This window comes from Nannobrachium achirus, assembly GCF_963921795.1.
Source record: "Nannobrachium achirus genome assembly, chromosome: 13".
Lineage (NCBI taxonomy): Eukaryota > Metazoa > Chordata > Actinopteri > Myctophiformes > Myctophidae > Nannobrachium > Nannobrachium achirus.
Genome location: NC_137833.1, coordinates 11,643,745 through 11,670,864, shown reverse-complemented (window position 1 = coordinate 11,670,864; position 27,120 = coordinate 11,643,745). Strand labels below are relative to the sequence as shown.

Below are 27,120 nucleotides of genomic sequence, written 5' to 3'. Positions count from 1 at the left end.
ACGTTCATTGTAAGAGCGCTTGTTTTGTCGTTCACCACACACCAATCACCACCAGATGGCGACGACAGCCATTCACTAGTGAAGGCGCTGACGTCACTCGTTTGCGACTCTCTTTCTTTATTTACTAGCCTAGCTCGGCAGTGTTTAGCCATTAGCCATTAGCCATTAGCTCCATTGTAGTCACTTGGACAGGGCGTTTATCGTGGGCTTGCCCAGGCCTTACGGCCTGGGCATAAATATAACGATTGCATTCACCACGGCTTCGTAACTCGCGCAGCGCTCCGCCGGCCGCGCGGCTCAGGTCCGCTGGACTTCGCGCCGCTTGCAATGTCGTGGACAATCGAGCGGCTCCGCCTGGAGGACGTTGTTGTGGCGACCGCTTGTTCCGCCCCGTGCCGCACGGCGAGTGCTCCGTTTCTCGACCGTACTGTTTCTCTAACAAACCGTGACATATATATATATATATATATATATATATATATATTACACTGCTTTCTTCAGCGTGAAGGTTCATGGGGGCAGACCTCGATTCAGAAACACCCCCACTTAGAAACATCCCCATTCAGAAATACCCCCACTGAGGCCTACGCAGCCACAACAGCTGCGTAGGTGGTGGCGTAGGCCCCTGTTGGAATTTTTGCACTTAACCCCACTTGGTTGGCCGGAGTGTCCGCTCTCCACACAGTGCATCTTCTGTTTTCGATGTACAGTCTTTGCTAAAAATAGACGATTTTATGACTTTATTTGGATAGTAAAGTGAAAGGAAACAGGTAGAGAGACGGGGAGTGACACACAGCAAAGGTGTCAAAAAGTATGGGAATTGAACCCACATCTCGCTGTCAGGCTGCATTGGAGCTTAAGTTTGGACCTCTATAAAAGTTTGTGTTCATAACATTTTTCCAAAACATTCAACATACAAGCTATAATTCTATAAGCTACATGCTCCCCCTCCATGCGCGTGCGCTCGCGTTAGGCAGTAAAAGTTCAACAAATATGAATAACGGTCCAAAATAACAGCTACCAGCAACAACCAATATTTACAAGCAACTTTAAAGGAAAATAAGACCAAAGTTGCTTAGAATAAGCAGACATGGCAACCCTGACAGACAGACAGAAAGACAGACTGACACACACACACACACACACACACACACACACACACACACACACACACACACACACTCTCAATGTATTTATTATTGGCTCTAAACACCATAGATTTGCATGAGATTAATGTTACAGTACAAATTCAACAAATATTAGACCAAAAAAACACAGCCACCAGAAGGATAAGCCCAAAGTTGCTTATAATAAGCAGACATGGCAACCCTGGCACACTCACAACACTAAGCATTTAGCAGATGCTCTTAATCCAGAGCAATTTACAATAAACAAGGTAATACATCAATACATCAACACCAATACATCAAATGCATAGATAGTAAGCTAAGAAAAATGTACAGTAGGTAGACCAAGAAGCATCTATAACTCACACACCCTCAAACACACAAAGGAGAAAAAAGGCTGGGATAAAGCCATTTCTTACCGTGCGCCAAAATATCCAATTTTATATGGAGTTGACCAGTCCAGACTCCCTAGTGCATAATATTCCTTCACTGACATTGGGGCACACAATGTGTCTCTTTGCACAGCGCCGAAAACGTTAGTACGTAGGTAGGTATCGTAAATCTAAAAGGTATCCATATGTCCTACTGATGTCTGTAGTTAACCCAAGGTGGTAAAAGTTGTGAAACAACTGTTTAATTCAGGTATTAGATAAGCTGGTGTCACTATGTTTGTTTACACCGCGCTTCCTCATAACAGACTTTCAGTCACTGTGGTTGGCTATGAGAAGGCGAATCCCAAACCAGCCCCTCCCGCTCCCCCTCAGTCGCTGTGATTGGCTTAGAAGCAATGCTATGGTTGCTTCAAAGAGTCAAAATAGGCGATTGGTTTAGAATCCATGCTACAGGTGCCTCAAACGGTCAAAAAAAGGCACATTTTTTTCCCTCCCCCCCCCAAGCAGGGCCCCACCCTTTCCAGGAGGGGGGGGGGGGGGAGTGTACCCTTTACCCCCCCCTTTCGGCGGCCCTGGAAATGAGACTCTCAGTTTAGAGCACTGCAGAGTGGAGGTGTGTAGTGTGTGTGTGTCTGTGACCAAGCTGATCCTTGTTGACGCATCGTTAATGCATCAAAGAAGGCCATTATGTGTCTGCAAATAGGTGTCAATGTCTGTTGTCAAATAGGTTGACATCTAACCATCAAAGCCAAGTGGTTGGCCATCACTAGTGTGATGTAGCTAGGTTCTAAACAAGAAAGCACGTTTACAGTTGCACAGAAATTATGCACTTTTACATAAAAAATATGCTACTTTGCAATGTAGATGAAAGTTGTGAAAATGTGGTAGCACGTTGTGTCAAGTGTATATTAGATTAATAGCTCGGGAGAGGAGGGGAGGGGGTGCGTTAGTACGTCCCTCATGTTGCCATGGACAAATATTACCGTAAACAGAGCTAGCCCTAAACGTACTGAATACGAATAGTGCTGTGGTCCTCAATGTGGGTTGAGTGACCTTGCTGGGTTCCTTGAAGGACCACTACAGCTTTGTAAATCAAGAGTATGTGGAAATGGAACCGATCATTTGCACACACTCAGAGCTATGAAGGTATACACACACTGTTACGATCCTGGCCTAGGGGTGCCAGAGACCAACAAAAAACAGGGGGAGACGCAGTTCAACAAAGTTTAAATGATATTTATTATATAAATCATTAAATAATCAAACGATACCTAAACAGATGAAGTGTGTAGTAGTCAGTAAAATCAGCAGTGTAATGCGTGTATGCATGAGTCGGTTGTGTAGTGTTAACCAAAGTTTTGAGAGGTGTGCAGGGGAGAAAGCAAGAGGCGATCTGGCAGAAGGGGAATCTACCACAGGGCTGAGGAGCAGGATTTTATAGGGCATCGGCACCCTGGCCCAGGTGCCTGCCAATTATATTAACGGCCATCAATGAACTGCTCCCCAAGTCCTGTGGGAAGCAAAAGGAAACATAACTAAATATAATACTCTACAGATGTTGATGAAATAGATATTTTATATAAAAAATAAAACATGCCTTTTCATTTGCTAAGCTGGAACAGTGCAGTTTACAAATAATTTTTGGGGGGGTCCCCAGATTAACTTAATGTGCAACATTGTTTTCTCACTCAACAGTAAACAAACTATATGCACATTTATAAAGTGTCAATTTAAGAACTTTTTAATAACTCTAAAATTACAAATTAAATGTTGCACAAATTGTCAAATATTAGAGGCAGCAATTGTGAAAATAGACATGCGAGGCATTGTGGGCATGTAGATCGTCTATTTTTGCAATAGAACCGTATTATACAAAATGTAATGCCTCAACTCTTAGTGCTAGTCCACACTCAAACCGTGTGTGTGTGTGTGTGTGTGTGTGTGTGTGTGTGTGTGTGTGTGTGTGTGTGTGTGTGTGTGTGTGTGTGTGTGTGTGTGTGTAGGCTACTGGGTGCACATGCAAAACATTTTCGGATTTGTCTGGTGGTTTCCAGGATCAACGAATCACACCAATGCCACAATGGATTAATTCACAACTTTTTCTATAACAAAACAAAACTCGCACCATCAGGCAAATACAATGTCAGTTAAGCTTGGTTTTATTTATTATTCACAAGAACGACTCAAGGTTACTATCCAACACATTCTCATCCCAAAGTCGCCAAAGATGGCCGCTCGGTCAAGTGCCCTTGGGCGTCACTCTATAGCGCCTCTCCAGTGGTTCACAACCTGTCCCCAGAGGACAGAAAAATGACAATTTAAGGACTTTTAAAACCTTTTTAATACCTCAGGAAAAGAGGGGAGAAAAAAGAAAGAAAGGAAAAAGATCAAAAGTAATCAACAATAACAAAACTGTCCAAATTGTCAATAATAATATAAGAAGGTGATTATCTTTGGGGGTTCCCAGTTCAAATATGATTATTTTGGGGGTCTCACAGCCTGGAAAGGTGGTGATCTATGGCAAAAGTGTCCTAACATAATTGTATAGAGGCTATGTGTGTGACATCATCATCATACCCGGAAGTTATGCGGGAAGGCCTACTAAGTGGAAAAAAACGACTTTCTCTGGCCTTGACAGCCCACACATCCAAACAGAAAAGTCCTATCTGATTGCATTAAATTAAATTAAACTCACTTTGCCACTCACTTTGCCACTCGATTTGCCATTCACTTTATGCATGTGCATACCCTCTATAGAAATCCCACCATGTCATAATGTGTCCAGAGTGACGCCTGCCTGCCACTTGACCCCAGTGAGCGTATGTGACGAGTTGGGATGAGATTGTGCTGTATGACCACTAAACTCTTGCAGTGATACATTCAAAAACCCATGACTATAAGAGTGCAGAAGTAACGCTTTAGACACCAGCATACCTCACAACGAAAATAGACGATCTAAAAGCACACACCGCATCGTGTGCTTTTAGATCGGCTATTCTCATCGCGGCGCATAGGACATCTGTAAAGTAAGCACGTTATATCTAGGTCTATTATTTGTGATTTATTTGCCTGTAATGTAATATGTGCAAAAGGTAAATACAAATATTCTTCTGACATACAAATAATAACGTTTCTCAGTTCCACATGGTCTCACAGTGACATAGTAGAACATTCTTGCTTGTTATATTTACATAATTAAGGTCCTGCATAAATATAGAAAACAGTAAATATGCCTTAATTTCTTTTCGTCCAGCGACACTAGTTAAAAGGATTGTGTGTCCAAGCCTTAAATTGCCTTTAATTGTGCGAGCAGTGAAAAGCAGAAACACAATCTCCTGCCCTGCCATAGCTGGTACGGAATAAGTATACTGTTTAGAAGTACGAATAGCCATAATATGAACCCAAGCCATGACTCATGAAGTCCAAATCGTTGCTGTCGGGGGAAGAAACCTATCTGCATAATTTACTACAATGTGTTTTTTTTTATGTTTTTGAAAATGAATGCCCCACTTGATCACACAAAAGCCTCAAAAGTAGCAGATCTGCAAGCTGGAGCTGGAGCTTGGTACAATTCATTCTCAATGAAGGTCACGTGGTTTTTTGTCTCTTGCAAATCTCTTGGCCAAAAGACAGCCTTCGGTTGAGCAAGAGACACGGTAACGACATGAAACCACGTGACTTACATAGAGAATGAATTGGACTTCCCCTCCTCCCCTCATTCTCAAACGATACGGAGAAGATGTCTCACGCATATGTGTGATTGCGGCCTTAAGGTTGGAGGTCGGAACATGTTGCAACAATGCATGTGCAAAACACTGTCATACGTAACAGTTATGACGACAGCTCCAGATGACAACTAAGTTCCCCCATAACAAAGGCGGTGTGTGCTTGTAGATCGGCTATTTTCACTACTTTTGTGCACTTTTTTATGATAAAGTAGTAGGGCTTTCATTTACGAAAAAAACAACAACAACATACACATTTGAGACTTGGAGATTTCTGCCTGACAGTGACAATATAATAATAATAATAATAATATATATATTTCCAGAATCAAATGTGCTATGGTCAACGATTCACCAGGAGCCTGGATGGCTTGAAATATGCTTAGAATAATTGATATAAATATTTGGAAATCTCTTTGGGCTAAATGAATGTGCTTAGGGAGCAGTGCAACCACACTGCTGTGCCCTATAGAGTTCACTTGCAGTGTCTTTCCTCCCCTCCAACCTACTGCTAGCTCAGTGGAGAGGTGGAGTCCACCCAGGAGTCCTTGAAGAGGTTCCAGGCCAGGAGGTCCGCAGCTCAAGTCATCGATAGTTAGGAACTAAAGGGACCCTTAACTCAGAGAGCGTGCACATGGACCAAATGGACCCTTACGGGTCCCTTTGTTTCCATTTGCTCAACTCTCTGAGTTATGGTGATCTGTGGCCTTAATGCATGCAAAACTGTGGAGGGTCCTTGAAATGAAGAGTTTGAGAAGCACTGTGCATTTTCAAGATTTTTCCATAAAAAAGTCAAAAACGCAGATGTACAAGATCGCTGATATGAGCTTGTAGATCTTCTATTTTTGAACAGCCAAAGCAAAAAAAAAAAAAAGAAAAAGACAGGTGCTTTCCCAGTTTAATGGTTTAAGTAGGGTAGAGAGATTAGACGTTTGCCCGGGACCAAAACGAAAGAAAATAACAGATCTACAAGCGCTTGTAGATCGGCTATATTCACAACTTCTTAAAAAAAAAATCCCTAATTTATGGAATTTCTAAAAAATGACAAAGAAAAAAGTATTTTTGTTTTACTCATGAAAAACTTTTGAGGGAATCGTTTTTGAAAATGTTTTGAAATAATAATAATTAAAAACAAAAATGTAGGAAACATTAGAGGAAAAACTAAGGAACCCATTCAAAATGTTTCCGTGACCCGCAAATGGTTCCCGGCCCACTGTTTGGGAAACAGTGCACCACTGCAGGCCTTATCGGACCCAACGCACTTTTGATGACACCCGGTTCCTCTCCTCGACGGCACCGTCCAGTCCGGGAGAGCAGCGACCAGGGGCGTCACAAAGGGGGGATAAGTGGGACTGAGTTACTACGGCCCAAGGTGGAGGGGCCTTAATTATTTTATACTTTAGCTATTGAAAAATAGCAGATCTGCCATTTTCGAAAAATCGTGAAAATGTGTGCAAATCTTTGAATGTGTGTATGTAACATTTGTAACTCAAATTTGGATTCTGCGGGGCCCCTGGAAATAAATATTTTGAGATGGGGGTCCGTGGCCAAATACATATCATTTTGGGGGTCCTTCACATGAAAAAGTTTGAGCACCACTGACATAGAAACATGTTTTTTTTTTCAAAAACCAAAAACCATTTGAAATATTCAAAGACTTGCACAATTTTTTAGCTTGTATATCTGCTATTTTTCAACAGTTAAAGCACAATACAACGCTTAATAATGCGTTCCAGTCTAAGTGGGTTAAACCCCCTCCCACTATGATGCAGAACATTCACGGGGGGCCCGCAGTGAATCCTCGTACCACCCAGGGCCCAGAATGTGGTGGGACACCCCTGACTGCGGCGGCGGCGGCGACGTCCCTCTTCTGGGGCGACCCTCCTTTCCTCTTCTGCCTCTTGCCCTCCTTGCTCCTCTTCTTCCACAGCAGCGCCCACAGCTCGTCCAGGTCCAGCGTCATGGCGTCCGAGGCCGCCAGCACGTCGGCGTTGCTGAACACGTTCTTGAAGACGCGGAGGTGGTCCTCCAGGCCCCGCCGCAGCCACCTCACCTCCGCCTGCAGCTTGGCAGCCTCCTCCGGGCCGCCTCCGAGCGCCGCCGCGTCCCCGGCGTCCTTGCTGCCGTTGTGGCAGCCGGCAGAGCACGAAGGCCTCTCCTCCTCCAGCCGGCGGAGCTTGACCGCCAGCTCCTCCACAGACCTCTCCAGGTTCCAGAGGTCTCCTCCGTCGCCCGGTGACACGAAGCCCCCCTCCGTGCGGCCATAGACCTAGGGGTAGGGCGATATGGTGATAAACTATCGTTGAGACGATACAATGTCTCCACGATATGCATTCTCAGAGGTATCGTATATATCGTGATACAATTGAGGGAGCCTTGTAAAACATCCTGTTTAATGGTTAATACAGAGGTTCATTGCAGAATTCAATTTTAAACCTGCATTTTGGTCTAAATCAGTAGTTCTCAAACTTTAACATGTCAAGGTCTCCACTTAACTCTGACAGTATACAAATGAAACCAAATGGACCCTTATTTGTATACTGTCAGAGTTACATACTTGTAAAGTTCAATTTAGACCTCCCAAAAGGAACCCAGAGAGTCTAGTTTTTGTCAAGTACCTTGAAAAATAACCATAAAAACCAACGTGAAAAAGAATTGTGATAAAATCGTGTATCGTGATACAGCTTGGGAAAATATTGTGATATTGTATTTTTCCATATCGCCCACCCCTACATAGACTTGTCGGCAGTTATTGAGTGATAGCCTGGCTCCATTCCCTGAATCTCTATCACGCCCCCCAACTCCCTGTCGCACGTAGAACAACAAACTCACTCCCTATAGCTTCCGCCGTGGACTGAAGACTCACCTCTTCAGACTCCACCTAAACCCATAGCACTACTGTAACACTCTGCCTTCCCTCGATGACCACACATGAAGCTAGATAGCATTTTTCAAGTTTATTTTTTAATGATGCGTTTAGTTAGTAGCGGGCGCCCTGTAGCACTCCTATTCTGCCGGGTTTCTTTGGTTAGAATAAGGGTCACTTACATATCTTTTAATCTTTATGGCAAGGGTCTTCAACAGGGGGTCCTCAGAGTTACTACACAGGGTCCATCTTTGTGTGATAGAAACCCTTTTTTCTCCTTTTTTATATTTACCACTTGAACCCTAGCGTCCATATCCTGAGAACTTTAGCCAAAAATAGCAGATCTACAAGCTCAAGGTTTTGTAGAGGGGAAAAAGAGCAGACCAAGTACAGAGTGACAGGTCGACTTTATAAAGTATAGACGGTTCAAGTGGTTAAACATCTGAAAACACAAATTGACATGAATCCAAAATCAAACAATGAAACTAAATGGAATCTATGAAAAGGTTGTGGGGGTCCCTGCTTGAGAGAGAGCTCTCTCAACTAAGGGGTCCTTGGCCTGGAAACATTGAAGACCCCTGCTTTATGGTAAATGGCAAACAGACTGGTGACGGACAGCCCTACGTGGTGATTCACCTCCTCTCCATCGCGGTGAAGTACCTGGCGTTCCCTGGCTCCTCCTCCTCGGCGGGCATCAGGTGTGTACCAGGAGGAAGGCTCGTCTGCGGCCGGAGACTCCTCCCTCACAGCTCCTGAAGGGGAGCGGAGAAATGGAAAGGAGTCGAGCGTCGTCCCAAACATAGCATTTCACTTCGATTTGCTGTGATTGTACATCTGCCGTTAGAATTCTGAACATAGACATGGTAAGGGTAATTTTTCCCAGATTGTGGTCAAAACAAGCTTATTTTTCTACGGACCCTGACTAAAGAACGCAGGCACGTGCACACATAGACATCAAAGGGGGCTTGAGGCCCTGCCCTTTTCATCAGGAAATGTGTTTGGTAGTTTTGGGACTCCCTTTTTTTCTGGGGTTTTTGCCTTGATTCCAACGGTAAACGGTGCATTTATATAGCGCTTTTATCCAAGGCGCTTTACATAGATTGTGCGTTACATTCACCCATTCACACGCCGATGGCGGAGGAAACCATGCAAGGCTCTTTGACATTAACTCAGGCGGAGCTCGGATTCTAACTGGGAACCCTTCGGGAACCCTTTGTGCTCTAATGACGGTTTCTCTACCCCTGAGCTATGCCATCGCCGAAGCGACTAGAAAAGAAGAAATGGCTTCAGGCTTGAATGCAGCATCAGAAATTCCAGTCCCTGCCACTCTTAACATTCTCTGCATGTCAGTGTTGATTTCGTCGACTAAAACTATGACGAAAAATGTTTGTCGATTGCTCTCGTGTGTGGCGTGCTGAAAATAGCGGATCTACAAGCTCACAACGCGTCGCAGCGCGACACGTTGTGAGCTTGTAGATCTGCTATTTTCAGCACACAACCAAGTGTAAAATCAGTCATTACGATGCCATCAAGGCCTGCCAAAATACATTTCAGTCGACTAAATCAACTGTAGATTTAGTCGCCTAAAACCTTATGATATTTAGTCGACTGAAATTAGACTAAAACTAAATCTTTTCAGGTGACTAAATTATGACTAAAACTAAATGTCTTTTTATTCAAAAGACTATGACTAAAACTAAATCAAAATTTGCTGTCAAAAACAACACTGCTGCAGCTGCACGTCCCTGACAGAACGGACGGTGGCGGTTCTAACCTCCTCCGTCTCCCAGCAGCCTGTCGTGCAGCTCCAGCAGCCGGTCCTCCTGGTCCTGCTGGGGCCGCGCCAGGAACTCCAGCACCTCCTCTCCCAGCAGCCTCTCCAGGACGTCCGTGTGCCGCATGGCGTCCTGCAGCAGCGACTGGAAGGAGCTGGAGAGGCGGCGCATGTCCTCGGCCAGCCGCTGCTCACCCTCCTGCAGGGCGGCCACGTCGGCGTCGCGGCCCGCCACCTCGCCGCCCAGCTGGGACACGTCGCGGCTCAGCGTCCTGGTGCGCTCCTGCTCGAAGGCCAGGGAGTCCTTCACCTGTGGGAGGTGATGGCAGCGTTATTGTGTGGGGAAATAACATTTTTCGTTTACTGAAATAGAAAAATTTGAATTATGTTCTCCTATAATGAAATGCCCAAAATAGGGACACCTGGTTGAAAGTGTCAAGAAATCGGGACACATTGGCAGCATACCGGTATTACATATTTGCAGAAACCGGTGTCAAATAAGTAAGATAATAACTGATATATTGGACAAACCGATTCATCGGTCAAGCTCTTTATTAACACATTGGCCGCAATTGACGGCCAATTGTAGATCTGCTATTTTCAAAAGGCTTTTATACATTAGAAAACTTGAAATGTGAGAAGTTCAGTCACCCGAGAGAGACTTGGGGTAGAACCGCTGCTCCTACACTTGGAAAGGAGTCAGCTTAGGTGGTTCGGGCATCTAGAACGGATGCCCCCCGAGCGCCTTCCTAGGAAGGTCCTCGATGCGCCTCCCACTGGGAGGAGACCCCGTGGCAGACCAAAGACCAGATGGAGGGATTATACAGTATCTCCAAACTGGCTTGGGAACGCCTTGGTATACTCCCTGAGGGAGTGGAGGAAGTTGCTCGGGATAAGGAAATCTGGAAGTCTCAGTTGGAACTGTTACCCCCGCGACCCGATTCCAGATAAGCGGTTGAAGATGGAATGGGACATTCTGCACAATGAGTATGTTCTACTTGGGTACTTTAAGTACATTTGAACTGTGATTTAGCTGCTTTGTTGTTGTACTGTTTTTAATCAAGTTCATTTTTGAATTCCGGACTTCTACTTGTAACAGAGTATTCCTTGCATTGTCATATTGATACTCCTAAGTAAAACCACTGTCCCTCACCTGTCGGAGTCCCTGCTGCAGATCGTTGACCAGAGGCTGCCAGGCGCCCATGTCCTCCCAGTGGGCGGCGGCCCCCAGGTCCCCTCCCGTCCCCTCCAGGGACAGCCGGTTGTCGTTGGCCAGCTGTGAGACGTTGGCCAGGCTGTCCTGCAGCAGGGCCATGTCGGTGCGCAGCGCGCGGCAGTCGCAGTCTGACGACGAGGTGTTCCTGGACCACAGGGAGTACAGGTCGTCCACGTCCTCATCCAGCATGGCCAGACGCCGGTTCTGACCGGGGGAGAGAAGAGGAGAGGTCAGATACACAGCACCAAATTCTGGGTCAGGGCCTGATCTAGCCTTTAGCACTAGGTGGGGCAGGAAGAAATGATAGGGGAGTCACCTCCAGCCCATGCCGCGAAAAAAAATGGGGGGACAAACCCCCTAAAACACCCGAAATGCATAGCAAACTAAGCATTTTGGCACACTTATACCTACCAGTAAGACTCCCTAATCGGGAGATAAGCGACCGTAGGTCACATGTATACACAAAGAGGGCTGTAACTGCCATTGGTTCCTAGTTGTGTGGGCAATGTGTAGACATACTGTGTACCGATGTGCGTGATTTTAGGGCAAAATCTGTAGGAGCAGTGTCCAAAAATGTGTTTTGCAAGAATCGGCCTCATGGTGGCGCTAGAAGAGGGCCATGTGAGAAATGAGGGGTGGGGTCTCCGCGTTGCCTTGGCGGACGAATAGGTACCGGCCCCGGCTCTCCCGGACGTTCCTAGCCCGGGTTACGGCATTTTATGTGAGCTGCAGTGGAGGGGGTCCTCCACTGGGGGCGCCACCACTTTGGCATCCGTTCTGGAGCACCAGGAGTCTGTGGTCCCCGGGAATTCCCCGTGAGCAGCCCCGTTGGGGTGGTCATTTGGTCATTTTTGCACATTTGGTCATTTTTTACATCTGGGGTCCCCCAGGGATGGGGGTCCCTGGAGCTCCGGGGGTCCTTGGAGGTTGTAGTTTGGCAGGCAAGGAGTGTGTGTGCAAAATTTGGCATGGATCGGGGCAACGGTTGCGGAGATATGAGCAGGGCAATAGTGTGACGTGTGAGGTGTGACAGACAGACGGACAGACTCACAGTTTGTGCAGGTTTTGATAGTAAGTGCGACCTACGGTCGCAATAACACGCGATACAAACAAAAGGTCTTGCACCTATCTCTCTCTCTCTCTCTCTAATATCTTATCAGTTTATCTATCCATCCACCTATAACATTTCAAATAGTTTAATATTTTTGAAATTTTTAGATTTTTGCATGCCATCATGTTTGGTGGGGCAGACAGGGCATTGCCCCCCCTTGCCTATGCCTAGATCCGGCCCTGTTCTGGGACCTGGGTACTATTGAAAAATAGCAGATATATACAAGCTCACAGCGCAGCTTCTAAGGGTTTTTTTTTTTTTTTTTAACCTATGTTTCAGTGGTGCTAAAACCTTTTCATGTGAAGGACCCCCAAAAGGATATTATTTGGCCACGGACCCCCATATCAAAATATTTACTTCCAGGGACCCCCCAGAAGCAACATTTTAGTTACAAATGTTCGCTTAAAAAACACATAATATATTCAAAGATTTGCACACATTTTCACGACTTTCCAAAAATAGCAGATCTACAAGCTCGCAGCGCGGCACTCGGTGACGTGCTGTGAACTTGTATATCTGCTACTTTTCAATAGCTAAAGTATAAAATTATTCCAGGTCCCTCCACCTTAGTAACTCATTCCAATTCCAGGTCCCTAGTATGAGTTACTAGGGACCTGGTCCCACTTTTCCCCCCCTTGTGACGCCCCTGCAGATACAATTAGGGATGGGACACTAAGCGATATTATCGTTTATCGTGATAAAAAAACACTCACGATAATCGTATCGTGGAGATTAAATTTATCGTGATATCGTCCTCTGTCATGCACTGGGATCAATTCACCTTTTATTTGCCAAGCTGCATATCCGGTACCACTTAAACCTTCTATAATTGGTAAAAGGTACTTATAATAATACTTGATGCAGTCTTTATTTCACTCTCTATCAAATTTCTTTGCCAACATTTTTTTTTTAGTAAACTAAATATGTTCAAACACGTCAAAAGAATTTCAAAACATAAAAACAAATTAAACATTTGTGTGATTGTGAAAGAAGCCACTCACTCTACAAGCTGAAGTCGTGATGCTTTCCATTGTGAGCCTACAGTATAGATCAGACTTCCAACGTAAACAAAGCCGTAAAAGGCCTTATTTTGGGATGTTCCTTTTTGGTCAGGATGTTTAACCGGCCTGTGCTGCACTGCATATATTTGTGTTGTCTGTACTTGTCACGTTACTCATGTTTGTCTAAATAAATGATTAAAAGAAAATATATATACTTTTGTGTGACGAAGTGGGGCATTAGTCTGAAGTTCTCTGAACACATTATTACGCAATATTTTATGCTTTAAATCTTAAAAAATAGCAGATATACAAGCTCACAGCGCAGTGGTTCTCAAAATGTTTCATGCCAAGGACCCCCAAAACTACATGTATTTGGCCACGGACCCCCATCTCAAAATATGTTGTTCCAGGGACCCCCTCATCTCAAAATATTGTATCAGGGACCCCCAGAAGCAAATATTTGAGTTACAAATGTTCACAAGATATTATTCAAAGACTTGCTCAAAAAAAATATAACAAGTTAAAATATGGAGTCAAGGGGTTTCTGCCAGATGGCAGCAATACTGTATATCTTATGAGAGTGTGTACCTGTTCACTGGTGTTCCCCGCCAGCTCGTTGACTCGGTTCAGGACGGTGACCTTAGCGGCCTCCACCTCCAGACCCGTCTCCATGAAGTGGATCTGGTTGGTCCTCTCGGCCTGGCCGATGCGCTCCTCCAGGCCCACCAGCAGGGACCTCACCTGGGTGACGTCCCCCGCCACACTGTCCAAGTCCTCCACTAGCCCGTCCACCTGGAACACGCAGGACAACTCATTGTTATCAACCCAAAGTGCTGCTGCACAGAATTAACAAATATATGCGGGCTGCGAGTGATTTGAAAACAATAAAAACAACCTTAAAATCAATTCTAAAATGAGAGAGATAGGCTTTGAGACTTTTTTTGAAACGCAAGAACGCAAGCAGTTGAGTCATATTTGACCAGGAGTGTATACTTTGACTCAAATACAGGGGTTGAATACTTTGTCCACCAGTAAGGGTTCCCAAACTTTTCAGGCCGTGACCCCCCCCAAAATAATCAGATTTGAACTGGCAAGCACTTGGAATTGACCAGTCGCTATGCCCCTCCTAAAGCCGTCCTTGTCCAATGCCAAGTTAGCAACAGGTTACTAACGCAGCAGACTTGGCAAGCTGCCATGGCGGCGCGCATCGGTGTCTGGCTGCTAGATAGAGATGGGATTTATGGTTCTTTGAAGTGAACCGGATCTCTGAGATCCGTTCCTTTCAAAGAGCCGTTCAAAAGACTGGCTCATTTTAGTTACTGGTTACTTTGTAGATTTTGATTATGATTGTAAATCACTTCCACCCATATAGGCCTATACATTTTGGCCATTGGATACATTTCTGGCATTTGAAAATAGGTGATCTACAAGCTCACAATGTGTCACGTTGCGATGCATTGTGAGCTTGTAGATCGGCTATTTGCAAATGATTTTTCTACATTTTACTCATTGGAAAACCTGTGAAACAGGACATTCTGCATAATGAGTACGTTCTAATATTGGTACTTTAAGTACATTTTGAAACCAATAGACCTACTATTTTACTTTTACTCTAGTACATTAATAACATTCCAAACTTGATTGCAGTATTGATATGTTTACCTAAGTAAAGACATGTAGTACTTTTCCCACCACTGTTCATTAGAAAGGAACGGCTCCCTACTGTGAACCGAATCATATCGTTCATTTCAAAGAGTCGTTCAACAGACTCGATTCGTTCGCGAACGTCCCACCCACTCGCTTCCGTGTCACAAACACTGAAACAAAAACAGAACGGATTGCACTGACCTACACAAACCCACGGGAATAATTTAGGAGCACTTCATGAGAAAATATAACTGGTAACACTTGTGTAGGCTACTGTATGTTAATCTGACTTTAGTAGTATAGGCTATTGTTTTCTTCCTGGACGTGCGTTCGTTTGTGGCAGGTTAGTCTGCAGCTGGGTGCTATTGCTGCACGCCGCCATGGCAGCTTGCCAAGGCACCCGCCTTAGTAACCTGTCGCTAAACGTGGCATTGGGCAAGCACGGGTTTAGGAGGGGCATAGCGACTGGTCAATTGTAGGCAATACATTTAGATATTGTGAAAATTGCCTTTCTTACGAATTACGTAATAGTTGGTCTTAAAAGGTTCTTAAAAGTCATTCAATTATAACTTTAACAGTTTGCAGTTACCCATGTATACTGTATGTTGGTTTGATTACTCCTGTGTGGGAAAACAATGTTGCACATTAAGCTAATCATCTGGGGACCCCCAGTCCCTGGAGGCAGAGTAGGACGTTAGGAAAGGAAAAACAGACACTGAATCTTATATACACGTTATCCACCTTCACAGTGTTGTTGACCACTTTGTCGTTCAGACGCTCAAAGGCCGTCCACACGGCGGACAGATTCATGGGGGGCTGGTGGTGGTCCTGGGCTTGCTGGGGGTGCGTCAGGGGCGGCGGTGGAGGTGGTCCTCCTCCCTGGAGCTCCTCGGCCAGCTGCTCCTGGTCCAGCCTCATGTCAGCCAGGGTGGAGTTCATGGCCTGGAGGTTGGCCTGAGGAACACCACAACACGTTCACGAGTTTTTTTCATTTAGAAATGCTATGATGATGATGAGGGTTTATTGGCAGTCGTGGAAGAAGTACTCCCAATCATTTGAAAATAGCAGATCTACAAGCTCAATTGTGAGCTATGGTGTTAGTAGGCCAGAGAACCTCAACCACTTTGTCATTTCAAGGACACCCATTTGATATGATTATTATTAATCTTGAGAGAGTCAAAGGACCACTAGGGGTCGCCAGAACCCAAGAGAATCAGTGGCAGCAGACTTCTTATCTAGGGAGGACAGGTGACCTCACAGTGTGGTTAAAAGTCATAGTCATAAAACAGGTATTATGATTTTGAATTAATCGGATCAATAATGATTGTTTTTGTTCACCTCTGAAAGCAGATCGCCGCCATTGTCTCTGTGCTTTCATTTCCATTGGGAACGGTACTAAGTGCAGCCTTATAGCTGTGAGTCAGAAACATACGGGACCTTATATAACTTTGCAAAGTGCAGACTTATAGCCGTGAGTCAGAAACATAAGGGACCTTATACAACTTTGCAAAGTGCAGCCTTATAGCTGTGAGTCAGAAACAGCAGCCTTCTACTTTTTACCACACTCTTTAGCTCAAGAGCCAAAACGAGAAATTAGACATTTTGCCCAGGATGCAAACTAGAGAAAATGGCAGATCTTACAAGCTCATAACGTGTCTCTTCACGCCGCGTTATGAGCTTGTAGATAAAGGAAAAAGTACCTCAAAAGTGTACTTAAGTACAGTACGTAAATGCATTTAGTTACTCTACACCGCTGTTCCGTCACAGACCTGCAGCAGCTTGTGGTTCCGCTTGAGCTTCAGGTCAACCTCCATCTTGAAGACGGTCAGGTTGTGGTGCAGCATGGCATGCTGGGAATGCATCCTACGGCCCACCTATGGGACGATATGAACATTTCATTACTGTGACCAAAGAAATTGCGATTTACTAAATATACCCAACATCCATTATCCTAGGGGCGGAATATTTGCCAAAAAATAGCAGTTCTACAAGGTCACAACGCGTCGCGTCGCAACGCAACGCGTTGTGAGCTTGTAGATCGGCTATTTTTTGTCAAAGAGATTTTGTAGAGTGAAAAAAAAACTGTATCAAGTATGTCATTTACAGATCCGTTTTACCGACTATAGAGGGTTATATAAGTGGTCCTGGATATACAGCTCTGCAAATAAAAGGTGAATTGATCCCAGTGCATGACGGAGGACGATTTCACGATAAATTAAATGCCCACGACACGATTACCGTGAGTGGTTTTCTTTTTAATATCACGATAAACGATAATAGCGATTAAGGTCCCACCTCGTTGATCTCACTGTGGATCTCGTCTAGCTTGGTGTTGACCCACTGCTCCACTGCTCGTCCTCCTCCTCCTCCTCCGCTGTCCACGTCCACGCCTCCCGGCGGGGTCTCCCTGCGGACGTCTGATCCCTGATTAGGGCTGGCACAAGGACATGATTTAAGTTGACGATTAATTTGCGAGGGGGGAAAAATGCGATTAACACTTTTAGCACCCTGGCCACTCTATCCGCTGTGGGCTGCATTACTGAAGTGGTGGAAGTGCTGCAGTTAGGGGAAGTTACGTCACGCAGTGCGAAACAAAATGAATAGAATGTAACTCTTAACTCACTCTTACTCTTACTTTGTCAGAATCCATGTTTTTTTTTGGATATTGTTTATTACGAGCATAACCAAAGGGTCGGAAGAAGTTATTGATCTCAAATAATTGTAATCAGGCCATGATTTCTGTAATAATTGTGACTCGGGCCATACCCCTGATGATGGGCGCCCCTCATGTGGGCCACGTCGCGGGACAGGTCGCCCACCTGCCGGGTGAGCTCCTCCAGGGTGCGGTTGAAGCCCTCGAAGACGGGCTGCAGCTGGACCATGATCAGAGTGATGATGGGGGTCAGCGGGAGGGAGGAGGGGAGGTCCGGGTACGGGACGTCCACATCCGGACCTGTGGGACAAAAGAAAAGGGACAAGCAAAGAAATTATGAACTTTCCCTCTTTTTTTCCTAGGCACCACAATAACTATTCCCATAACAGTTATGCTGTTCCCACACTTAGTTAGATTAGTGTTTGTTCAGTAACCGGGGTCTCCCCGGTCCCTCCAGCTCTTTAGCAAACAGAAAATACATCTCCAGGAGAGAGAACCCTGCAAGGATCATTCATCAGCTTCACTTTTATAGTGTTGCAGGAGCAATTGTGTCTGTTTGTTTTAGTTTTTTTTTCTTCGTTTCATCGCTTCCAATTTCCCTTGTTTTTCGTGTATCCTCATCTCTCCTGAGTTTCTGTCTACTAAAGCAGGGGTCTTCAACGTTTTCAGTCCAAGGACCCCTTGGTTGAGAGAGAGATGAAGCACAATCTTTTCATAGATTCCATATAGTTTCATTGTTTGACAGCACAATCATCAGTGTATTCTGGACTCATGTCAATTTGTGTTTTCAGATATTTAACCACTTGAACTATCAATACTTAATAAACTTGACCTTTCATTCCGTACTTAGTCTGCTCTTTTCTCCCTCTACACCAAACCAAAGAACCGAGGTGCGAGGCGCTGCGAGGCGTTGTGAGCTTGTAGACCGGCTATTTTCTGCAAAAGTTCTCATAATATGGACCCTAGAGTTCAAGTGGTTAATATAAAAAAGGAAAAAAGGTTCTAGAGGACCCCCTGTAGTAACTCTGAGGACCCCCTTGGGGTCCCAGAGCCCCTGTTGAAGACCCCTTTATTAAAGAGCATGGGGAGAGCCCCGTTACTGAACACGCTATACTATAGCAATGATTACTACCAGTAAGACTCCCTAATCGGGAGATAAGCGACCGTTGGTCGCTTATCTCCACAATCTGTCGGTAGATAATGCCGGTCTTATATAAGGGTCATTTGTGTACGGTGTGATGTCATACTGATGTCAGCAGTGTGATGTCATACTGATGTCAGCAGCTATGTCTCTATATATGGAGTTATATGTTGTTCGTGTCCAAATATGGGGCTTGTGAGGTCAGACTTAGTGAGATTCGTCGGTTATCTCCATATATGGAGGGATGTGTTGGTTATCTCCATATCTGGAGATTCAACCTTCAACGTGTAACTATGGCTACCTAACGACTAGCCACATGACGTGAAGGTGAGTGAGGGTCTTTGTAACAGCCACCCCCAGATTTCCCGTGGAAATCTGTACAATATCGAGAAGGCCCGAACGGAAACTCTTAGTCAACTGGCCACCCCATCAAAGAGTAAAGGGACATCAAGGCCTCTCTCTTGTCAATGGGCTGGTGTCGGCCACCCCGTACGGGTTCTAGTCTGAGGTGATAGCCTGCCACCCCGTTAGTAGGCAGGGGTCCCGACAAGCCAAGGGGTCGATTGCACCAGCTTCCTCCTGCCGCGAAGGGTGCCAGCATGACTCACACCATCCTTCCTAGACGATTTTGACATCTTGCTGCGTTGGGGTTAGCCCTGAGAGTGCACAAATGTTGGAACCCCTGGAACCCACTCACAGACCCAATCAACTCAGTATTTAACGGTTCAAGTGGTTAAACATGGAAAAACACAACTTGACATGAATCCAAACTACACCGATGATCGTGACGTAAAACGATAAAACTATATGGAATCTATGAGAAGGTTGTTGTGGGGGTCCCTGCTTCATCTCTCTCTCAACTAAGGGGTGCTTGGCCTAAAAACATTGAAGACCCCTGGTTAAGGGTAAGGCACAGGCGAAAATAGGGCCCACAGTCTCTAGAGTGTGCCGGCATGGGGTCAAATCCCATGTCTCCTGCACTGTCCGTCCATCCTGTGTTGTCTCCGTCTCCGCTGTCTTCCTGTCTGTCTCCAGAAATAAAGTACCGCGGGGGAAGCGGACAGCCCACGCTGTTTGACTTTTCTTAAAACAGTGCTAAGCCATTTCCTCATAAGGAGTCCATTTCTATGTCAGTTGAACTTTCTAGGATGTACTGTGCGTGTATAGAGCTGTGTGCGCGTGCGTGCGTGCGAGTGTGTGATGGAGGATCATCAGTGACACCAGGACCAAGCTCCCGGTGTTTGCAAGCCTTTACAAAACATGAACCAACCAACAACGAGCTCACAACATGTCGCATCATGACAAGTTGTGAGCTTGTAGATGACCCATTTTGGGCAACGATTTTTGGTGTAGAGGAGAAAAAAGGAGGGGGACCAGTATACCCTGGAGAACTCGATCAAGTACTGTAAGTATAGGGTTTTTGAAAGTCACTTTGCCTTTTATGAATGTCAAATGACTGTTACTCAAATAGAATCCATAAATGTTTCACACATTGATATCAATATGTCTGGGGAAAAAAATCCTTTAAAGTCCTGCATTTTAAACTCAAATTTGAGCTTTGGTACAGTGAATTTTAGCTAAAGACAGCAAACATTTCATCCAAATTCTGTAACGTTCATTGAATGAGACCAAAACAAAACGCAAACAAAATCTAAAAAATAAAGCAAAACTTGGGAAAATGGTGGAGGTTTAATATAAACTATGTGTTGTGGCTGTGGACAATGTCACATAGTCACATCCTTTAAATTTTGCCCTCACACAGATAAGGGAAGACTCTCTCCTCCAAATTGTCTCGTTTTTTTTTCATGTTTATACTTTGGCATTTCCACACATCTGACGACTTAACTGATTCACACACAATTCTAAATTGTAATGAATATTAGTTTTCTTGCCATTGTCCGCTGCATATTGTTTGTCAATTCATTTCACATCCTGTACTGTACTGTACTGTACTGTACTGTACGGGCAGAAGAAAAGCATCAAATCCCCCCTCGTTAATCGCAGAGCCGTTTCCTCCGCTGGCACCGTGTGAACTGTTGATAGCAGCTCTCTGGGTTCAATTACCCAGAGTGCCTCACTGTCTCCGGCTACAATCTGCACCATGTGTATCTCTCTGTCTCACACACAGGAACTTCACAGTCACACAGATAACATGTCATAATAGCATTGTATTTGAGTGATGTAAAGTCTAAATCTGTATTAGTATTGAATGTATTAGTTGCGACCGTGGGTCGCCGTTTACGGGTGTCGCTCTCCATTCCGACATGTCGCCACTCCGAAATTCACTTCTTATTGTCGGAGTAACGACACTTCCATAGAGGTTAAGTTTAGGGTTAGGGTTAGAGATAGGGTTAGTGTCGGAATGGAGACATGTCAGAAAGGAGACATGTCGGAGTGGCGGGGTGTAACCGCCGTTTACTGTCAGAATCGGCAGAGCTTGTCTGTATACGTGTAACGCCTGACACTGTGGTTCCCCTGACACATCACTGTGACATCACAGGTGACATCACAGTGATGCCAGATACTCAGAGCAGGGATAACGCCTGACACTGTGGTTCCCCTGTCACATCACTGTGACATCACAGGTGACATCACAGTGATACTCAGAGCAGGGATCTCCATATATGGGCACAGACAGGTGACATCACAGTGGTGTGGCTGGTTCAGACAGGGATCTCCATGTATGGGCATAAAAGGTATTGTATGTTGTGATGTCATTGGAACCATTCTATACCCATATATGGAGATCCCTGATGTCATCAATATTAAGCCCATATCTAACAGGACTTCATATCCATATATGGGAAACTGGTCTGATATACATCACTGGCGAGACGGCCAATACATGGCACGACCTCGCTTGTCGCCCTGAGGCGGCTTGCTAGTAGCACAGATCTCGAGATCCGTACTAATACACATAAAGTAGGCTAACTGACGCCACGGACAGGGCGGCACATACAATGATACGAGGAGTGTCGTGTTTGTCCGCTCACTTCACACAGGTGTGATTTGTTTTGGTGTCAAATTGATATGTATTTGGCCTGCCGACCCCCATCCGAAAAGCTTTTGTGCAAGGGACCCTCAGGAAGAGAATATTTATGTAAACATATATATAAAAGTTAAGTGGTTTAAGTGGTTAAGATGATTGTAAATGGTAAATGTTGCATTTATTATAGCACCTTTATCCAAGGCACTTTACAGAGATTGTGCATTACAGTACATTCACCCATTCACACACACATTCATACGCCGTTGGCAGAGGAAACCATGCAAGGCCCCATAACACGTGGTGCTCTGTTAACTACTTTCGCTGGGGACCCCCTGGAAACCCCCCAATATCCCCTGGGGGTAACCGGCCGGACCCCACTTTGAGAAACAATGATTTATAGTGCAGCTGGAAATAACTGAACTACAAGCCCACAACGTGATTTCCGATAAAGGGACTAGGGAATACGGTGTACAAATTAGGCTGAGCTATATTCCAAGCTCTCTTTCTTTCTTTCTGCCTGCCTTTCTGTCTCTCTCTCTTACTTACTCTGTGTGTGTGTGTGTGTGTGTGTGTGTGTGTGTGTGTGTGTGTGTGTGTGTGTGTGTGTGTGTGTGTGTGTGTGTGTGTGTGTGTGTGTGTGTGTGCGTGGGCGCACGCGCGCATGTGTCAATGTGCATGCGCGTGCTGCATGTCGTAGAAGCTATTTTTAGCTGTGGTTCAATTTCCCTGCAGTGGTGGTGTTTTTTTTTTTTTTTTCATGCTGATGTCTTTGATTTGGAGGCCAGAGAGGGTCGCGTGCTCTGCAGACAGGAACGATAAATGTAAGTTAAACTCTTTATTCGGTAAGGATGCTTGAAACATACTTGGAAGTTTCATACTGTGAACTTTAACACTGATTCTCTGAAAATAACCAAATGAGGTTCTAGAGCTGTTGTTAGGGGATGGGAGATATGTATTTTATTATTATTATTATTATTATTTTCCAGTATTTGCTGTTTCTATCTGCACAGCAGTGATTCTTATACCCCCATGGGTTCCTTGAGAGGGCTCCAGGTGGTCCCCAGCTATAATTATGGATTCATAGTAGGTAGGAACCAAATGGACCCTTACAGGTCTGTAACTCTGAGACTACAAATGGAACCAAATGGACCCTTACAGGTCTGTAACTCTGAGAGTGTACAAATGGAACCAAATGGACCCTTACAGGTCTGTAACTCTGAGAGTGTACACATGGAACCAAATAGACCCTTACAGGTCTGTCACTCTGAGAGTGTACAAATGGAACCAAATGGACCCTTAGGCCTATATGTGTAACGTTGTTTCCTGTTGAGATTGGCACATTTCACCCGGTCTTTTTTTTTTTTTTTTTCATCTCACTCATGTCACTTTGTCTGCTGACCTCAGCAACGAAATAAACAGAAAATAAACAAAAATAAAAATAAAACAAGTCACAGGAGGCAAGCAATGATCACCCCATGATGTGCACTGCAATGTAGTTTCAAATGCACTACATTACAGGCGCTTTTTGAGAGTGAAAAAATGAGAAGACTCGTGTGACATGTGTGATCTGGGCAGCTTGCCCCAGGAAATATGCCAAGCTCAATAGGGAACAACGGTAGGTCTGTAACTCTGAGGGTGTACAAATGGAACCAAATGGACCCTTAAGCCCCTATCATAGTAGGCACCGCGGTGATAAGCTATCCACCGCGGTGTAGTCTTTTTAAGTCATAAAACTACAACAGCTATCCACCGCGAACCCCGACACATCTTTCTGTTTTTACTTTCAGACAGATTGGCCCATCAATTCACTGATTGGCCGATCTAGTCAGTCACAGTGATAGGACTTCACCGTGACTGACTATGATGGCCTCCACTTATTTTCTCACTTTAGGTGGATAGCTTTACACCTAAAATTTGCTGTGGTAGGCTCTTCACCGCAGACTCTGATAGGGGCTTTACAGGTCTGTAAATCTGAGAGTGTCCAAATGGAACCAAAATGGACCCTTACAGGTCTGTGACTCTGAGAGTGTACAAATGGAACCAAATGAAGCCTTACAGGTCTGTAACTCTGAGAGTGTACAAATGGAACCAAATGGACCCTTACAGGTCTGTGACTCTGAGAGTGTCCAAATGGAACCAAATGAAGCCTTACAGGTCTGTAACTCTGAGAGTGTACAAATGGAACCAAAATGGACCCTTACAGGTCTGTGACTCTGAGAGTGTACAAATGGAACCAAATGAAGCCTTACAGGTCTGTAACTCTGAGAGTGTCCAAATGGAACCAAATGGACCCTTACAGGTCTGTGACTCTGAGAGTGTCCAAATGGAACCAAATGGACCCTTACAGGTCTGTGACTCTGAGAATGTCCAAATGGAACCAAATGCACCCTTACAGGTCTGTGACTCTGAGAGTGTACAAATGGAACCAAATGGACCTATACTAAATTGGGAGTCCTTAATAAAAAGAGAGCCACTGGTGTAGAACAGAGAGGGGTTCTGTTCTGTATTGTTTGTCGAGAATTCCTAGCACTTACACTTACACATGCGCACACACACACACGCACAGGGGCTGTATGATGTCAGCGATCTCAGCCCCTTTCATCATTCACAACCTGTTTTCTTAATGACACCAGAGAGAACAAATTACCCGAATAACGCACGCGTGCACCCATGCACCCACGCACACGCACACGCACACACACACACACACACACACACACACACACACACACACACACACACACAGAGGTAAAAAAAAAGTTACCCTTCTCTTCCCACATGTTGGAGAGGTCAGGGGTCAAACTACAGTGAGGTCATTAAGCGACAGGAAGTTTCAGGTCACCCCCTGCCGTGAGAGTCAGACTCCAGCTGGAGTGCGCGCGCACACACACACACACACACACACACACACACACACACACACACACACACACACACACACACACACTGACACCCCCCAACCCGTGTGTGTCATGTGCTTGAAATCAAACAGACCCTCCTTAATGTTTTGAATCATTTCTACCCTGCTAGGGGCAGAGCCGTCACTAGGTCAACGCCTCTCAACCTTTCCTAGCTCAGGGCCTGTACTTGAAAATGTGTACTGTTGGCAGCCCACCCATCTGACCACTAAACACGGCAGCCTTTCAAAACCCTTGGCTGACTTTCTAGGGTTATTTTTGTTTGTTTGTTTTCAGGTTAAAAACTATGGTAGGCCTATAGAAGGGCAGAAACCTGGCAGGCCGACCATAGCAGGCGTCAGCCTTTTAATATGTTTCACAATTAAGCAAAATGACATGAGAATTATTGCTGCAGGAATGAGCCAACATAGGCGAGTTCCTACACAGGCAGGGCTGATTGTGGAGAACAACTATAGTGGCTGTGACGCACGGCGTATGTGGAGAGGGCTGCAGGCGATCACGGATTACAAACCGAAGCCGGCTGTTATTAACACCTCGGACTCTCTACCGGACGAATTGAATAACTTTTTCGCCCGCTTTGAAACTCACAACACGGACCCAGTTACACCGGTGCGGGGAACACCCGGTGCGGTGGAGCTGCAGGTGACACAACGAGATGTGAGTAAAACTTTTAAAAGCGTTGGGACTCATAAGGCGGCCGGCCCTGACGGGATTGCCTCACGTGTCCTTAAGTTGTGTTTCGACCAGCTTTCGGGAGTCTTTACTGACATTTTTAATATGTCACTGTCATTGTGTGTGGTACCGTTGTGTTTTAAGGAAACCATAATTGTACCCATAGCAAAGAAAAAACCTGTCGCATGTCTTAATGATTATCGCCCTGTGGCTTTGACCTCTGTTCTTATGAAGTGTCTGGAAAAAATGGTTATATCACATATAACGCACATTATCCCTGCCAATACTGATCCATTACAGTTTGCATACTGTGCTAATAGATCAGTCGATGATGCTATTTCTCTCGCACTACACATTGCCTTGAAACATCTGGAGAATAGGAACTCTTATGTCAGACTACTCTTCATAGATTATAGCTCTGCCTTTAACACGATTGTACCATCTAAGCTTGTGTTGAAACTCAGGGGTCTTGGTCTTGGCAGTAGTATCTGCAACTGGCTGTTTGACTTTTTGACAGGCAGGCCACAATCTGTACAAATAGGGAACAAGCATTCATCTAAGATATTGACCAGGACTGGAGCGCCCCAGGGCTGCTGCCTCAGTCCCTTGTTGTATAGTCTGTTCACCTATGATTGTGTTGCCAGGTGTGGCAATAATTCTATTCTCAAATTTGCAGATGACACCACGGTTATAGGACTAATATCCAACGATGATGAGAGGGCCTATAGGAGGGAAATTGAAGAGCTAACCCTATGGTGCCAGAATAACAATCTCTCTCTAAATGTTAGTAAAACAAAAGAGATCATCGTTGACTTTAGGAAGTCTAAAGTCAATCACAGTCCCTTAACCATAAATGGTTCACCTGTAGACATAGTGGACAGTTTCAAATTCCTGGGTGTTCACATAACAAACTCACTCACATGGTCTCAAAACAGCGAAGGTATCCTTATGAAAGCGCAGCAGCGATTGTACTTTCTGAGGCGCCTCAGGAGATTTGGCCTGAGCACCAAGGCTCTTGTTAATTTCTATCGCTGTACCATAGAAAGTGTTTTGACAGGATGCATCACAGTGTGGTTTGGTAACGTGACTGTTCAAGACAGTACACAGTTACAGAGAATTGTGAAGAAAGCTGCCAAAATCATTGGCACAGAATTACCACAGCTACACACAATCTATAACACACGCTGTAAGAAAAAGACAGAGAACATCTTAAAGGACAGCTGTCACCCCGCCCATTCCCTGTTCTATCTCCTCCCATCCAAAAAACGTTACCATAGCATCAAATCTCACACCACCCGTTTCAGTAATAGTTTTTATGCTCAAGCAATCAGGATGCTTAACGAAGAGATGGAAGCGAGACGTAGGTAGTCATGTGCAAGATACACAGTTTTTAAACTGTACACTGTTACACTGTATGCTTGTTTTGTTGTTTTTGGGTTGTCCTGGGTGACCTGTTGTTGTCTTGTTTTTTTGTGTGTAATAAGGCTGAGAGTGCTCTTGGCACAAGCATTTCAATGTATGTCTATACCTGTATGGATGTGCATTTGACTAATAAAACTGAACCTGAACCTGAACAACAGTTACCCTTAAAAAAACACTTCAACTCTGTTTCATTGTAATTAAGATGTATACATTTTTAATGCCAGATTTTGCTACTATGTCCCTGAACTGCTAGAGTGGCTGATTAGCATAGTGCTGGGACAGGGAGCCAGTAGCTCTTTCGTGAGCCGGCCGGCACCACTGATTTTTTTTCTTTGATGAGACCTGTGCATTGATGCAGGTTTGAATCAGGGCTAGATAGCTATATTTCAACCAATCAGATTGCTTTGTTGGAACTACCTGTTGTCTAATGTTAAATAGAATATAACCTATTCCTAAATGCTATAAA

General features: G+C 44.9%; 1 protein-coding gene across 1 annotated transcript in view; it reads right to left on the bottom strand.

The window, feature by feature from the left end:
* Nucleotides 1–6,907: 6,907 nt before the first annotated feature.
* Nucleotides 6,908–27,120, bottom strand: part of mmrn2a (multimerin 2a) — a gene marked incomplete at its 5' end in the record, with an annotated part of 58,142 nt that continues 37,929 nt past the window's right edge. Inside the window, 9 exon segments of the mRNA XM_080740566.1 lie at nt 6,908–7,513; nt 8,747–8,862; nt 9,885–10,194; nt 11,038–11,304; nt 13,801–14,004; nt 15,601–15,813; nt 16,629–16,733; nt 17,155–17,293; nt 17,626–17,812. Of these exon segments, the coding sequence (XP_080596692.1) occupies nt 7,022–7,513; nt 8,747–8,862; nt 9,885–10,194; nt 11,038–11,304; nt 13,801–14,004; nt 15,601–15,813; nt 16,629–16,733; nt 17,155–17,293; nt 17,626–17,812 (2,033 nt within the window).